Source organism: Saccostrea echinata, unplaced genomic scaffold (genome assembly GCF_033153115.1).
Source record: "Saccostrea echinata isolate AGI-Se365-2 ecotype Australia unplaced genomic scaffold, CSIRO_AGI_Sech_v1 ptg000016l, whole genome shotgun sequence".
Classification (NCBI taxonomy): domain Eukaryota; kingdom Metazoa; phylum Mollusca; class Bivalvia; order Ostreida; family Ostreidae; genus Saccostrea; species Saccostrea echinata.
This window is the reverse complement of record NW_026889765.1, coordinates 25,279,940-25,297,711: the sequence shown is the minus strand read 5'-3', so window position 1 is coordinate 25,297,711 and position 17,772 is coordinate 25,279,940. Positions and strand designations below refer to the sequence as shown.

Here is a 17,772-nt window from a genome sequence, read left to right as displayed (position 1 = left end):
TGTTTATGTCATGCAAAGAAATGAAGTTTGAAAGATTACACTTTCAATGTCAAGTTTTTTTGCTTATTTTTTCTGTTAGATGTGAAATTCTCAGCACAGGATTTGCTGGAAACAAACTATGAAATCAGAAAATATCTCATAAACATATTCAAAAAGATTTATCAATGTAAAACAAACAAAGAGGAAATGTTCCTCAAATCCAAAAAGCATTTTAATCACACAGCAAGTGGCATAAATTATCTGTTGAGTAGTGTAAATAATCTAGAGATGACACTGAGTGTGGAATGTTCCTCAAATCCAATAAGCTTTAAGCTTATTTATAATACAACATATCGATGAGAGAAGAACATTTCTCAAATATCAGTAAAGAAAAAGAAATTGATAGAGGAACTTTTCTCACATGCCGGTTGAGTTACAATCAACAGATACATTTTTATTAGAGGAACATTCCTCTAAATGTCGGTAGCGATCGAGGTATAAAAACCAAACTTCCGCCAGAGTTCATCTGTACTCTGTGCAGAGACACAGAGGACTATGGGTTTTTGTTTGTTTGTATGTTGTTTAACGCCCCTCTCAAGAATTTTTCACTCATATGGAAACGCCATCACTTGCCGGTGGAGAGCTGCAAATTTTGTCCTATACTCGGCATTTACGGCCATTGAGCAGTGAGGGATCTTTTTCGTGCCAGCACCTACTGCAACACGGGACCTCGGTTTATACGGTCTCATCCGAAGGACCGGTCTCCACGTCCCACAGTGGGATTCGAACCCGTGACGTAAGGATCAACTCCTTACTCCGCGACTCTAGAGCAGACGCTCTAACCAATGCGCCACATGGGAGACAAGGACTATAGGTAGTTTGGTATAAAAACTATAAAGAAGTGAAACTGAGAGAGGAACGTTCCTCTAATATCAGTGTTGGGGTATAAAAACTATTAGTATTAAGAAGGGAAATTGAGAGAGGAACGTTCCTCTAATATCGGTGGTGAGGTATAAAAACTATTAAGAAGTGAAATTGAGAGAGGAACGTTCCTCAAATATTGGTGGTGACTTATAAAAACTAAGTGAAATTGAGAGAGGAACGTTCCTCTAGTGTCGATGGTGCTGTATAAAAACTATTAAGTGAAATTGAGAGAGGAACGTTCCTCTGATATTGGTGGTGAGGTATAAAAACTATTAAGTGAAATTGAGAGAGGAACGTTCCTCGAATATTGGTGGTGACATAAAAAAACTAAGTGAAATTAAGAGAGGAACGTTCCTCTAGTGTTGATGGTGCTGTATAAAAACTATTAAGAAGTGAAATTGAGAGAGGAACGTTCCTCTAATTTCGGTGGTGAGGTATAAAAACTATTAAGAAGTGAAATAAAGAGAGGAACGTTCCTCTAATACTGGTGGTGATGTATAAAAACTAAGTGAAATTGAGAGAGGAACGTTCCTCTAATGCCAGATGAGTTCTGGCAAACAGATACATGTCTGAAATGGAAAACCTAATTTCTCCAATTTTTAGGCTTATTTTTCCATTTCAGTGTCCATTTTGGCTTAATATTTCAAAAATGGGTTAAAAAAAAGTAATTTTGATTTTCTCTTTTTGATTTGGATTGTGTTTACTGTAAACTAATTATTATTTGCATCATCTTTTATTTGGGATTCATCAGTTTGAAATTATTAATCTGTGACAATTAATTTTCGTGACCGAGGAAACACTCTACACAAATACACTGCAAATTAAATGGTTTACAACTATAAATATTTGCGAGTGAAAGAAGGTCGCAAAACTGGCAGTTATTTCATGCATGCAAATAAAGTTGGTTTACAGTATTGTAGAATGAACAAATCTTTTTCGGTCACTGAGAATTTTGACGTGAATTTCAGACTAGATGAGAAGCTCTGTCTGGGTCATCTGCCCCGTTTCTTCTCTGTGTGTATGACGTGTCTTCTGTCAGAGAAAGCCGAGGTAGCCTCTAGTGCAACAAAAACAATGAAGGTCTGTATATCTATTAGAATTGTCAATTGTAGTAATTATTCATTGATACATGTACTAAGGACTAGCATTGAAAAAAGATGTATTATACATGTATAAATCAATGTAATTTCATATGTTTGGTAATTTTCCTCTAACACATATATCAAATGCAGTGTCTTTTACTGCAGAGTACATTGGTGTTTTAATTTTACGGGATCATGTACATGTAATTTTATGCAGAAGAAAAATCTTGGATAATGCAATCTACCTGACAAATAGAAGATAAAACCCATTATTAATCAATGTTACAGGAGCTGTTAAGGGCCTGTCTTGCCCCTGCTGTGGAGGGCACTAAACAAGTGACATCAGCACCTTCTAGTACAAATACACCACTCCACAAAATTGTGAAGGCTCTTGAGACAGGACTAGGGTACCAGTTTCATGCTGCCTGGGGACTAGTCATGCAAGTCTTTGCTGTAATGTTTGAGGTTGGTTTCTTGACATAATGCCAGTTTCTTTTTCTGTTTTCTTTATGTAATATACATGTACATATTTAGAATATAAATTTTAGGTATGAAAATATTTTATAGTTTTTGAAGGTTAACATAGTTTACTTGTTTTTCTGTTTTCTGTACAATATACCTGTACTTATTTATAATAATAAATTTTGAATACAAAAGTATTTTAAAGTGTTGGCTTACGTACATGTACGTGTTCTTGTATTTTAACAAATAGATGATTCATATTTTAGGTTGCTGGTAAGGAATGTCCAGCACTTTTCAAAAAGGTAATTTTATAGTTGAAATTAATGAAATAATTATGAAGTATACCGTTATCCAGTTAAGCACACTAATTAATGATATTGACAATAGCATAAGCTTGAAAGTGAGGAACATAAAAGATATGAAGGAATTTTTTGTGAGTATAACTTGCACACATGTTTTCATATATTTAGTTGAGTTGGGATGACTTAATCTCAACCTTAAAATATAATGAATGCAGGACAATTTGTTTACCTGACAAGACATTCATTTATGATCGATTGAATTCAAATACTGTATATTTGATTTATCTAAATAATTCTAGATGATATATTGAAAATTCCATATTCAGTGAAGGTTGTGTTGAATTCCTTTTAAGTATGGGTGCAGCTTTTTGTTTGCTATTAGTCCAGATGAAATGGATATAGATAATGTCACCTTTGCATTTTTGAGTTGATGAAGGTCTTTATCATTAGCATACCACTCTAATTGATATTCGTTTTTTTTTTTTTTTGCAGAGCTTATTATCAATAGCCAATCTTAGAGACAGTCCCAGGTTTCCTTATAAAGCCGAGTTAGACCATGCTGTCGGTGCTGCTATTAAGTATCTAGGGCCTCGGCAGGTTTTAGAAGCTGTGCCTCTGAACATTACTGGAGATGAGTAAGGCTTTTAAATTACACAAGAATAACAAATGCAATTTTTTGTCCCTGTGCTCAAGATTTAAAGATTTTAAATTTAATGTTTGTTAACTTGGAGAGTTTAACTTTTGAAACCAGATGACTGTACAATATGTATTAATTTTGTAGAAATTTAGACACTTATGATAAATAATTATGGAGGTTTGTAATATGATACCTGTAGGGTTTGGAAAATTGGTTTGTTGTATGAGTTTTTAAACTATTAAATATTTATTTTATCATAAGTTTCATGTTTATTTTTTGGACAAGGAGTTTTTCCTTCATTTTTGAATTTTATTTTTTAACTTACAGTGATGACTATAGTTTTCCACGGAGCTGGTTGCTACCCGTTATCAGAGACAATGTGTGCAATACAGAGTTAGGGTTCTTTACAATATATTTCCTTCCACTGGCTGCAAAACTCCGACAGAGATGTAAGGAATAGTCTTATTTGTGTTAATCTTGAATGAAAATCATGACATTTGTTCAAGACTTCAGTATTATTCTGGTACATGTTTATGAAACCTATATGTATTAAGAGGTGTGACAGAGGAAAGTTAATGTAAATAAGGACATTCTTACTGTAGAAAGTGGAGCCTAGCATCTATGCATTTCAAATGGTAAAAATGGTCACAATAAAAAACTGATATTCTCTATGACCTAGAAATTGTGTGTGATTTTTTTTTATATATATTTATCATGTTTATGAATCTTGATGTTTAATGTCATGAGAATCACTCTCTTTTCTGTTAACTTTCATATACATGTACATACACACATGTACATGTAAATCATCAGAAGGAAACACTTTGTTATTGTGGATATTGTTTTTTTGTCCTGACAGCTCTGGAGGCGGAGTCTACTGGTAACCAGGTTGTCTGTAAATCATACGACGCTCTACAGCGACAGATCTGGTCTTTGTTGCCAGGGTTCTGTACCCAGCCCACAGATCTTGCTCAGGTGATGACCCTCATGAGACTTTGCATGTTCTATATATTGTTTTATAAATTTTTAGGATATTTTTCCCCCACCTTTGCAAAAGCGTGGGACTTTAAAGCTTATTTACTAGCTGTCTGTCTATCAGTCACAAAATTTACAACTTTAGTCATAACTTTTGAATGAGAGAAGATAGAGATTTTATATTTATATAACCCACAACCTGTAAACAAGATATTTTAAAAACATCTCATAGAGAAAAAAGATAATATTATTGATGACTTGTAATGCATATTAGAATACACAAATAGGAGTTTCAATCCCAAATTTAAAAATAAAAAAATAAAAGGGGGGTCCACACCCTATGGACCTGTGCTTGATCTTGAAATTTGACATAAGAGTACTTGGATAAGAAATGTATTTCACAAAATCAGTAAATATATCACCATTATATAATACTACATCTGAAGTCTACAGTACATATTGTCAGTAAATGTACATACATGTAGTAATTAAAATTTCAAATTAATTTAATAATGGAACACTAAAGAAAACTGCTGATTATTCTGTAAAAAATAAAACCAGAACAAAAATCAAAAAAGAAATTTAGTATAAGATATCATTAGTAATGTTACAAGGTTAAGATATTGCTATTTATCTTCTATTTCAGTCATTCAAGGGAATCTGTAAAATTCTTGGGTCTGCCATCAGCGACCGCGAGGATCTTAGAACTGAAGTCATGTCTGGACTCCGGAAACTCATAAACAAGAGCAAAGAAGAAGGTAAGTTATCATACAGTTAATTGTACACTTAACAGCAACAGCAAGGAAGAGGGTTAGTTATGATACAGTTAACTGCACACTTAACAGCAATAACAAAGAAGAGGGTAAGTTACCTTAAAGTTAACTGTACACTTAACAGCAACAACAAAGAAGAGGGTAAGTTATCATACAGTTAACTGTACACTTAACAGCAACAGCAAGATGCTTAACAACAAGGAAGAGGTAAAGTTATCATACAGTTAACTGTACACTTTACAGCAACAGCAAGGAAGAGGGTTAGTTATGATACAGTTAACTGTACACTTAAACAGCAACAACAAAGAAGAGGGTAAGTTATCTTACAGTTAACTGTACACCTAACAGCAAGGAGAGGATAAGTTAACATATAGTTAATTGTACACTTAACAACAAGGAAGATGGTAAGATATCATACAGTTAACTGTACACTTAACTACAAGGAAGAGGTTAAGTTGTCAAACAGTTAACTATATACACTTAACAGCAGTAGCAAAGAAGGTGGTTAGTTATCATACAGTTAACTGTACACTTAACAGCAACAACAAAGAAGAGGGTTAGTTATCATACCCTTAACTGTACACTAACAGCAACAGCAAAGAAGAGGGTTAGTTATCATACCCTTAACTGTACACTAACAGCAACAGTAAAGAGGAGGGTTGGTTATCACACAGTTATCTGTGCATCTAACAGCAACAGCAATTGTACAGTAAACCATATAGACTATACACCAAGAACATTGAATAGATTAGGTAATCAGTGTAATGTGAACTTCACAGCAACAACATAGAAGTGGGAATTTTACAAAATGTGAGACTTTGTCAGTTTTTACTTTTTTGATTGTCCTTTAGAAATGGAAGGGTTTGTAATGCACAGTTGTATTACACGTACTTATAAATGTTAAGGTGACTGCCTAGGTGAGGAGATTATGACATCCAGTAGAAATGTACTTGTAAACATTTAAACAATAAAATGCTTTCTTTGGTTGTAGGTTAGAGAATTAATGTCCCAGCTGTTAAAGAAAAATGTACATGTACAATTTACATGTAAATTTTTTCTGCAATAGCTGCGATGTTAAATCCTGTACTAACAAACAAAGAAAGACATTTTATTGTTTATATTTATATCTATAAAAAAACCATTTAAAGTAAAATTGTTTGTTAAATATTGTATTGTAGATGTGTATGTAATTGTATGCATAATTGATAGAAGAGCCGTTGCTCAAGAAATCTATGCAGGTGGCTTGCTTAGTGGCGTTTACTGATTGATAAATGGCAATGGTTTTCATAAGAAATAAAGGAAATAATATTCAGGGGATGTAAATATTTTGCTTTGATGCCAGTGAGGTCCAAACTACAAAGACAATTTATATTTCTGTGGTTACAGAAGAGAGTAAACAAGAGGTGGCCAGATTTGCAAAGAATTTTCTCCCCATTCTGTTTAACCTGTTCACAACAGAGCCAGAAAATGCCAAAGACACCACTAGACTGGCTGTCCTGGAAACCATCAAAACCTACCTACAGATAGCAGATACTGCAGTGAGTGGTACAATCCTTACAACTACACATGGTAAAAAGGAAAAGTGTTGGTTGAAATTCTATAATATGTTTCAGTTCCTTCATGTAGAAGGGTTCCCATTGAGTTCGAGATAATGAGGTTTGACTGTTTAGCAGTTTTATACAATCAAGTGATTATGAAATGTCATCTGTTTTCTTCTATGAATACTTGTCCTCTCTTACAGTTGATCAATTCATTCTGTGATAAATGTAAAGAGAAAATCCATGAAGAGGGCGTTTCACCATTCAAAAGGTTAGTGTTTGTGAAACACTTGTAAAATACATATTTCTTGGTTTGAGGGGCAAAAAAGGTCTGTTCATGGGGATTTGATTTTGTGGAAGACAAAGTGTTGACAGAGTTGTTACACATGTACAGTTGAAAATTCACGTTTTGTGGAAGACGAGAATTTGTGGGTTTCTTCATACCACGAAAGCAATGAAAATTAAACCCCCACAAAAATGGATGTATTTCACAGTTATAAATGATAAATACAGAATACAATTTTTTCTCTTAAGTCAGTCAGATTTTAAAAGGCCAGTTTTGCTGAACTTTTGAATAAATATGATTGAAATTGCTGGTCTTAGGGTTACAGTCAGTTTGTTCCATATAATTTCTTCAATTAACACTGAGTTAGTTTCATTTAGAGATAATTGTTGAAATCTTTCAGACATGCCCTGATGGATCTCCTTCTTGTGATGTTACCAGTGGTGGATCAAACAAGGGTGGAAGCAATTTTCAAACTGACTACTCCATTCCTGTCTGTATGTTCACAGAATAGCATTTTAAATCAAATAGAAGTAAAGAAATTTGTTAATAAATAGTATTTATTTAGATATGTTCAAATCACAGCTGTTGGCATAATGAGAAACTGCATGAGGTATTGCATGTATGCTTAAGATTTGTGTCTGTGAGAGAGCAGGATGACAAGATAAGCCTTGTGCCTTATGTACAGTTTTATTTCCCTATGTGTTGTTGATTGTGATAGTGAAAAGTATGTAATATAGTAATAATATAATATGACTATAATATAGACATGCCTCTTTGTTTTCAGGACATGGATAAGACGTTACAGAAGAAATGTTACCGAGTGTTAGAGGAGTTATGTAGCAGTTCTTCAGAAGCCTGTCAGATGTTTGTTACGGAGAATCTGTCTACTATACAGGGGGTCCTGCTAGATTCCCTGTCTACATCTAGTCCCTCTTCTAAAGCAGTGAGTATCAAATCCTATCCACAGAAGTTTGTTACAGAGTATTTTTCCACATACGACGAAGGGGGGTTGGAGGGGTCCTGCTAAGATTCTCTGTCCACATCTAGTCCCTCATCTGAAGTAGTGAGTACCAACCTCTAAAATTCACTAATATGCACTATATACATGTACATGTATCTCTGTCTATGTCTCAAGTTTTACAAGGTTATTTTAAAACATTTAAATCAATATCTTTGATTAGGCCTAAAAAAATTAATATCTTGGTTCTCAGGTCAGTTTTTTCAAAGATAAATGTGGGAGGGAGGCTTTTTTTCCTTTTTACCTCATAAAAAACAGATGCAGATTTTTGATTTGTTTTTTTTTTTATTAGGTCACCTGAGTCACTCAGGTGACCTATTGCTATCCGTTCTCGTCCGTCGGCGTGCGTCGTGCAGTGTGCGTCGGGCGTCGTGTGTTAACAATTGAACATTTTTAGCTTCTTCTCTGAAACCGCTTAACCAATTTCAACCAAATTTGGCATATAGCATCTATTGGTGAAGGGGAACAAAAATTGTGAATTCCATGGTCCCTGCCCCCCTGGGGCCTGAGGGGTGGGGCTAAAACCACCAAAAATAATGCAATCTTTAAAAATCTTCTTCTTTACTCCTGGACATCAAGCAGTCAAACTGTTGGCATCATTGTAATAAGCATTGAGTCCTCTACCAAAATTGTGAAATTCATGGCCCCAGGGTCAGGGGTTCTGGTGCTAGGGTGGGGCTATATAGATCATATAGTGAAAGTGCATTATTTCTTTGAAAATCTCCTTCTCTGCTCCTGGGTATTAAATAAAGTAACTAAGTACATAGTTATGAAGAACAAGAGTGCCTCTTTCAAAATTGTGAAATTCATGGCCCCAGGGTCAGGGGTTCTGGTGTTACGGCAGGGCTTTATTATACCCCACGCAACAAGTTGCGGGGGGTATAATGTTTTTGACCCGTCCGTCAGTCAGTCAGTCAGTCAGTCAGTGTGTCAGTCAGTCAGTGTGTCAGTCAGTCAGTCAGTCAGTCCGTCAGTCCTGTTTTTTTTGTCAGCGCAACTCCTCATAAACCGCTGCACAGAATTTCGTCAAACTTTGCAGATATTTAGGACACAATGTGTAGATGTGCATATTACCAGGAAATTCCGATTCCTTTATTTTTTTCTGGGAATTTCGGCACTTTTCAACTTAGATTTTTGGCCATATCTTGAATATAGAGATGAACAGTTTGTCAGCGCAACTCCTCAAAAACCATTGCACAGAATTTCATCAAACTTTGCAGATATTTAGGACACAATGTGTAGATGTGCATATTACCAGGAAATTCCGATTCCTTTATTTTTTCTGGGAATTTCGGCACTTTTCATCTTAGATTTTTGGCCATATCTTGAATATAGAGATGAACAGTTTGTCAGCGCAACTCCTCATAAACCGTTGCACAGAATTTAGTCAAACTTTGCAGATATTTAGGACACAATGTGTAGATGTGCCTATTACCAGGAAATTCCGATTCCTTTATTTTTCTGGGAATTTCGGCACTCTTCAACTTAGTTTTTTGGCCATATCTTGAATATAGAGATGAACAGTTTGTCAGCGCAACTCCTCATAAACCGTTGCACAGAATTTAGTCAAACTTTGCAGATATTTAGGACACAATGTGTAGATGTGCATATTACCAGGAAATTCCAATTTCTTTATTTTTTCTGGGAATTTCGGCACTTTTCAACTTAGATTTTTGGCCATATCTTGAATATAGAGATGAACAGTTTGTCATCGCAACTCCTCTTAAACCGCTGCACAGAATTTCACCAAACTTTGCAGATATTTAGTACACAGTGTGTAGATGTGCATATTACCAGGAAATTCCGATTCCTTTATTTTTCTGGGAATTTTGGCACTTCAACTTAGATTTTTGGCCATATCTTGAATATAGAGATGAACAGTTTGTTATTGCAACTCCTCTTAAACCGCTGTACAGAATTTGGTAAAACTTTGCAGATATTTATTACGAAGATGTGCAAATTACCAGGAAATTCCGATTCCATTATTTTTGCCTTAAGAGTTTTGCCTGTATTGAAGAAACTTTCCAGCTAGGTAATAAGGAAATCCACTGGAATCAGCTTTTGTAATGAAATTTTATGTGAAATGTTTTATGACCTTAAAAGAACCCTATTGATTTTGAGATCAAAATATTAATGATTTAACACACACACAAAATCTTGGATAGTTCTCAACCCCCTCCCCCCCCCCCCCCCCCCCCCCCAAATTGGTGCTTTGGCTTAAATAATTTCTTAAGTACAGTATATAAACAAATTCATATGACTACATCATAATTTTGTTTCCATCAATTATTTAAATGTGTAAATTATCATGTGTTGGACATGGACTTACACTCATTAACAAATCGAAATCACTGAGGAAAATTAAATAACAGTTTGTCAGCATAACTCCTGCACTGAATTTCCTGAAACTTTAGGTATTTCAGACATAATGTATAGATTTGTATATTACCAAGAAATTTTGATTCCATTATTTATCTAGAAACTTCAGCCGAATTAAATTTGTAACATACAAAGATTTGAATGTCCTTATATGCAAGAAGTTTTGATGTGATGATTTTTTGCAAGTAATGCCCCTTTTTGAATTATTATACTGTGTATTTAAAATGCACTGTGCCATTCATTACGTGTTGCATTGTTGAGTTTTGGGGGAGCGTGGGGTATGTGAGCTTGCTCACTTTTTCTTTCATTGATTATTTAGTTATAATGCATTAATTCTTTGAAAATCTTCTTATCTGCTCCTGGATATTAATTGAACTAATTTAGTACATAGTTATGATGAGCAAGAGTGCCTCTTCCAAAATTGTGAATTTCATGGCCCCAGGGTCAGGGGTTCTGGTGTTAGGGAGGGGCTCTATTGATTATATAGTGAAAATGCATTAATTCTTTGAAAATCTTCTTATCTGCTCCTGGTTATTAAATGAACTAATTTAGTACTTAGTTATGATGAGCAAGAGTGCCTCTTCCAAAATTGTGAATTTCTTGGCCCCAGGGTCAGGGGTTCTGGTGTTAGGGTGGGGCTCTATTGATTATATTGTTAAAATGCATTAATTCTTTGAAAATCTTTTTCTCTGCTCCTGGGTATTAAATAAAGTAACTTAGTATATAGTTATGATGAGCAAGAGTGCCTCTTCCAAAATTGTGAATTTCATGGCCCTTGGGTCAGGAGTTCTGGTGTTGGGGCAGGGCTCTATTGATTATATAGTAGAATTGCATTAATTCTTTGAAAATCTTTTTCTCTGCTCCTGGGTATTAAATAAACTAAGTACATAGTTATGGTGAGCATGACTGCCTTTTCAGAAATTGTTTCATGGCCCTTGGGTCAGGGGTTCTGGTGTTAGGGATGGGCTCCATTGATTATATAGGGAATAGACATGAATTCTTTCAAAATCTTCTGTGCGCCTGGGTATTTTTCAAACAAAGGAAGTGCATGGTTATGATAAGGAAGAATGCCTCATGGCCCTTGGGTCAGGGGTTCTGGTGAGGGGGAAAGAGCTCTATTGATTATATATAGTGAAAATGCATAATTTCTTTCAAAATATTTTTTCTACTACTGGTTATAAAGTAAAGAAACAAGTGTATAGTTATAATGAGAAAGGGTGCTTCTTCCAGAATTGTGAGTTCGTGGCCAATGGGTCAGATGTTCTGGGTAAGGATGGGGCTTTATTTATTTAATAATATGGTGAAAATGCATTTCTTTGAAAATCTTCTATGCTTCTGGGGATGTTCAAGGCAAACAGAGTAAAAGTTTTAATATGCAAGGGTATTTTTACCAGAATTTTGAACACCTGGACCATTTAGTCAAGTGTTCTAGTCCTGGCCAGGGCTCTATTAACTTGTATTCTGCTGAGCAAAGTTATTCCCCTTTGCCATTCACCTTTGATAATTAATCAATGTAAATAATGTATTTGAAAGCTTAATAGAATAAGAGAATTATGCAAGATAATTTATTGTATAATGAAAAAGTACTTTCATAGATTTAATGACTTGGAAAGTCAGATAGGCAGATAGATACTAGACCAACTATTTTGTTGATGCTAATCATACTATTTTTCTTGCTTTTGGGCAACAAAGCTTCATTTTTCAGTTTATGGATCCTCTAAATTGTTGTATTGTACTCAGGTGACCGTTAAGGCCCTTGGGCCTCTTGTTTCAAAACTAGCAACTTTTAAGCAATAGTGCTTCAACATTGAGTGTAGAAATTTCCTGCTTCTTTCTCTTTTCTCTTGCATTTTCTACATTCCATTGATTCATGTAATTAAACGACGGCATCCTAACAATCAGACTTACACTTACAGAACCCAACACTTTAGTGATGCGTCTGGTCAATTACTGAACTCTTAACTAATCTAAGAGTGTTTCAGCACTATATATAAATAGCGCTTATGATTCTATTAAACATTGTCAAATTTATCAGTCTTTGGTTTACCCACACTAAATGAAATCAGCAAATCTTGCTGAAGATTTTCTGGAAGCATTCAAGTTCTGAGGTTTAGGGAGCTGTCTTTAATAGCATTATTGAGTTCTAGCATGGAACAACCTTCAGAAACCAATGTGCCATGGAAGTATTACATTCATTCCCTTATGAATTTGCACTGAAATCAATGCCATCATGACCAAACTTAATCTTGACACCTTAACCTGTTAACTCGATGACCATATTTGCGATTTTTAACTTGGCCACTAGTCTTTATCATCTTGATGTTTGTCAAACGTTTTACTGATTGGAGTATCTAAAATCCAGTCGGGGATTTTGGATTTTTTTTTTACACCATATGAGCGCATGAGAGAAATTTTATTTTATTAATTTGAGGATAAAAATGGGTAATGGGCATTGTTAAATGAGATGTGGACAGACCTGAGAACAGGATTGTCCTTAAGACCCAGGGGCTGGGGAATTTCCCTGCCTAAAATGACATTATCCCCAGTCTACTCTGGTAATTCCCCTCAAACCCTTGTTAGGGGAGGAATCCCAGACCCCCTTCCATTTTCTTAATGTCACCTCCTACAACCCTGTGAGAACCAAGTTATTTATTTTTTAAGGCCTAATGTACCTTATACCTGAGATTAAAAAAAAATAATTTTAGATGTATGTGTAAAAAGAATTGGAGTAAATATCCCGTTTTAACTGCATGCTCACTGTTTGTATCTTTACAAACACAGTAGTCCAAAGGACTAGTACTTTTTTTTGTCGTAGTGAATTTCCATAAGTCCAGCTGCCAAAGACAGTCAACCAAGTCGCAAAGCAATGGGGGGAGTGTGCAAGAGGGGGCTTGCCCCCTCCCCCTGGTGGAGGTCTGGTGGCCTCCCTTGGAAATTTTTAAAACATAGAGGAAAATTCTGTATTTTTAGAGAAATTTGAGGTGTATAAAGGGAAATGTATTGTAGCTTCTATTTTTCTTTCAAGTTTATGTACACAATGGCATTCCAAAGGTTTGGTGAAAGATTTCTTGCCATAAGCATTCAAAATATTAAATCTTCTTATGATTGAAAAAAAGCTTCATTTGTAAGGTAAAATAATAAGAGTCTGCAGCACTTCAAAAAACTAGACTCCAGGTAGTAATTGATTCATGTAATGTGGAGGACTAATTCAGATGATGAAGTTTTCAGGGAGTTGACTTCCATGAATCTCAGAAACTATATAAAATCTTCTTCAATCACGTAAATGAAATATAAGCATGCTAGAAAGAGCAGAGTTACATTTACATGTAAATCTGTATAAATAACAAAATAAAAGGATGATTTTGAAAATTTCAGCCTCGGCTCCGTTGTTTAATCAACATCTTCAAAATACTGAAGGAGGAGGAGAAAGATTTCCTGTTGGCAGTTGTACCAGAGGTAAAAATTAAATATATAGGAAAATTTAGGGGGAATAAATTTCTTCATAAGAAACATTTTTTTCTTATTAAATAAAAAAAAAAAAAGAATTCAATATTCACTTTTCATACCATATATTTAAACAGCTGTTGGATACCCCTTGATTTGTTACAATATATTATAATAAAACTTCTAGTTCTGCCTGATACATGTATTGTTTGTGTTCATGCATTGATCTAAATGATAATTTGTGATTTTAATATGCTAATGACTTTCTCTTTCTTACAGGCAATTTTATGTACCAAGGAGATAGGAGAAAAGGCCCGATCAGCATCTTATCAACTACTGGTAGAAATGGGCCGTGCCAAGATGAGATGGAATAAAAATGAAAATGGTCGCTCAAAATTTATATGCTTTTGCACATGATAATAATAAATAGGGACCAATATTCAAATGTGCCAAGAATGTAAAAGCGGGTGGAGGGAGGGGGGGGGGGGGGATTTAGGAGTTCTAATTATTGTTATATGTGTAATATGTACGATTATGATTTTTTTAATAAATGATAAATTTCTTGTATACATTTAGATGTTATTGATTAACAAGAGAGCCAACATTAACATTACAACTTTCTTCACATTTACATTCCTTTGCTTACAGAGGCACTAGAGGACTACTTCCAAATGGTGATGGCAGGACTTGGGGGTTCCCCACAGATGGTCAGCTCTACCCTACTGGCCCTGACCAGGATTCTCTATGAGTTCAAAGGTCAGTTTACCAGCTAGTGATATATTAGGAGTGAAACAGTTCACCGCGGTATCGATTCACCGCGGTATTTTTTCTCGGTTCGATACAAGGTGCAAAATCTTTAATTTTCGGTTCGGTTCATTTTTCCGTCGGGATCGTTATTCAGTCGGGTTTGGCATAAGGTAAAACACGTTACTCAGTATAAATAAGTATAGAAAACGTAAATTTTTGATGACTGATAGCTTGTAAAATAATTTTTGACAGTCAAATAATTTTAATCAATTTCTTCTAGTCAATTTGCAAATAAAATTCGTAAAATATGTGACTAGATTTAGAAAAAGAAAGCATAAAACAACGTTGAATTTGTTTCCTTTAATCAAAATGTATCGTATCGAAAAGAACCGAACCGAGACAAAATTATACAATACGTATCGAACCGTGAAGGAGGTGTATCGTTTCACCCCTATGATATATTGATGGAATTGATTTAGAAGCTGATTATAAAAGTTAAAAATATATAAAGAAAGCTGGCATATGGTAAATGGCTTTTTTCTCATATTGTATTTTTGAATTTAGTACATGGAATTCCTATTTTGGCAAATACTCTTTGCACTGATTCATAAATACTACTGAAATTTGATTTTATAGGAGACTCAGTATATTTTACTTAGAAAAACTGACAGTGCTTATTCCTATTTGTGCCATTGTGCTAATTCTCTATCCTACAATGAATGTCTGTGCTAAATTTGAAAATTCTGTATGCTAAAATGAGAACACACATAGCATACTGCATATTCATGTAAATTTGCATATAATTGTCTACACAAGTACATGAGAATAACAATTTTAATTAACATTAATTGCATCCTTACACAGCCTCCATCAGCATGCCATTGTTAGAGACCATTGTGGAACAGTTGTGTTTACTTCTGAAATCAAAGACAAGGGAAGTGGTTAAGGCGGCTCTGGGCTTTATGAAGGTTCTGTTATCTGCCTACCCCGACACTGTGCTGGCTCCGCACTTAAAACAGATTGTAAGATAATGTGATACTCAGAGAAACAAAGATAATCAGAGATTCAGTGTAGGCTGTAAATACTGACATCAAATTTGTCATTGCTTAGAACTTTGAAAAAATTAAATGAAGCATGTACTGAATTTTTGAAAGCATTTTATTATGATATACACAGCATTACATATAGCATACTAGTACTTACTTTATCATTTTTATTTTTCATTTACTTTATCTACAAATGTTACATTAAAGATTTGTTTATTTAAATATATTGATAAGATTTGTCAAATGTAATGATGCAAGGTTATGAAAATTATTATGTACACTGTAACTTTAAACACTCTGTTCCATTTCATTTTTAGATGTCCAGTCTTGTTTCTCAAAAGGAGGACTGCAAGCATCATTTTAGGTTCAAGGCTAAAGAAATCTATGCTAAACTCATCAAGAAGTTTGGGTAAAACTTTTGATTTTTTTCCACATATTATTAGCTCACATGAACCAATTGCAAAGGCTCAGGTGAGGTTCTCTAATCAAAATTTGTTTTCTGTCAACATTTTTTTGAAGTTTGTAAACTTTTCACATTTGCATCTTTTGCTTTTGAACCGTTAAACCAACTTCAACCAAACTTTGCAAAAATATTGTTTAGGAGATGGAAATTATTTTTCTTTAAATGAAGAGGCATGCCTCTTTCCAAGGGAGATAAACAGGAAAAGGCAAAAATAGTTGACTTTGTCTACTTTCTACTACTTTTATCACATGAAAACAAAGGGCTCATGATGGGTAAAACTAGTTAACAGGAATTCTTTTCCTTGTATAAGAAACCCAGGGATAGGGTGGGGCTAAATTCAGCAATAGAATTTTAATTAAATCTTGTATACAGAGAGAATAATCTTTTAGAAATCTTCCTTAGAACATCAAGGCTGTGTAAGTCATGTTGGTATTAAAGCATCACAATGTTGTGTCAAATTCATGTTCATAATCATGTTAACCCCTAACTGGGTTGGTCCAACATATAGAGTCAATGTATTCTCATGGATATAAGGAAGGAAATTTGCTTTAGCAGTACAGCAGCGTCAAGGCATACCATGCCAGCATTATAGAGTATGGGCATTTTGTTATTGAAGACTTTAAAACATCATCTCTTCTTTATATATGTACATACATCTAGAAAAAACATTTACATCTCTCCTCTCATTAAATTACTGTACACAGTCACATAGAAAATACCTGCATCGTTCATAAAATTACTGTACACAGTCACATAAAAAATACCTGCATCGTTCATAAAATTACTGTACGCAGTCACATAAAAAATACCTGCATCTGTTTTTATGAAATCTGTTTTAATTTAGGAATTTTTTTACGTGCATGTTGTTGTGACTTAATTCTTTATGATATCGAAAGCCATTTAGGGATCATCTGCCTGGAAGTTCAAAAATCCAAGGAAGACGCCTGATAATTGCCATGTCACATGTTAATTTTTTTCCTGTTGTTAGATACGAGACAATCTTTGGTATGTCACCTCCGAGCATTCACAAGGTTCTTGTAAACATAAAGAAGACTCAGGAGAGGGCTAAGAAGAAGAAGAAGGAGAGAGACAGTGATTCCGAAGAAGAGAGTGACCAGGAACACTTTAGATCTCAACCTGAAAGGTGAATCTCCAAACACATTGATCTCTATTTCTTTATTATCTATTTATAGTCATAGTATCAGCAGTTGGTTAATTGACATATGGACTTTGTGTCACATTTTAACTGACCTTGAATGTGTTTGCTGCATATGTAAGTACATGTATGTTATACTGCTGAATGTACATACCAGTTTAATACCAGCCTGAACTCTCTGTATTCACATTATTTTGCTCATACTCATCAATGATACTAAATATTTGGTGTGATTTTCATATTTACCTCACCTACCTGTTTGTTTGTCTGTTCGTCTTTAAATATTTCAAATTTTCAACTTTTGCAGGACAATTTTGCGAATTTTTACCAAACTTGACAGAAGTTTTTTTTTGGTAAAATGTGCATTTTTTTCTTGCATTTACACAAGAGTTCAATCCACACTTCGCAAATTATATATATAAAAAAAACCAACAAAGATGATCCCTGTGCAGGTTTACCTAAAGATCAATAGGGAAAGAAAGTTTCTCTATATTATGCGACCAAACATTTTTTTTTGAATTAATTTTATGTGTAGTCCTATCATTGGTCATTCAAAATGCA

General features: G+C 34.5%; 1 protein-coding gene across 3 annotated transcripts in view; it reads left to right on the top strand.

Annotated features, from left to right (window-relative positions):
- Nucleotides 1-17,772, top strand: part of LOC133188593 (RRP12-like protein) — a 387,635-nt gene that overhangs the window by 353,687 nt on the left and 16,176 nt on the right. For all 3 annotated transcript variants that reach the window (XM_061324075.1, XM_061324076.1, XM_061324078.1), the window contains 17 exons: nt 1,872-1,983; nt 2,274-2,450; nt 2,714-2,749; nt 3,242-3,384; nt 3,714-3,835; nt 4,246-4,361; nt 5,008-5,119; nt 6,521-6,672; nt 6,876-6,943; nt 7,359-7,452; nt 7,743-7,901; nt 13,731-13,811; nt 14,079-14,184; nt 14,448-14,555; nt 15,411-15,568; nt 15,910-16,001; nt 17,044-17,199. In XM_061324075.1, coding sequence (XP_061180059.1) covers nt 1,872-1,983; nt 2,274-2,450; nt 2,714-2,749; nt 3,242-3,384; nt 3,714-3,835; nt 4,246-4,361; nt 5,008-5,119; nt 6,521-6,672; nt 6,876-6,943; nt 7,359-7,452; nt 7,743-7,901; nt 13,731-13,811; nt 14,079-14,184; nt 14,448-14,555; nt 15,411-15,568; nt 15,910-16,001; nt 17,044-17,199 — 1,992 coding nt within the window. The remainder of the gene's footprint in view (nt 1-1,871; nt 1,984-2,273; nt 2,451-2,713; nt 2,750-3,241; nt 3,385-3,713; nt 3,836-4,245; nt 4,362-5,007; nt 5,120-6,520; nt 6,673-6,875; nt 6,944-7,358; nt 7,453-7,742; nt 7,902-13,730; nt 13,812-14,078; nt 14,185-14,447; nt 14,556-15,410; nt 15,569-15,909; nt 16,002-17,043; nt 17,200-17,772) is intronic.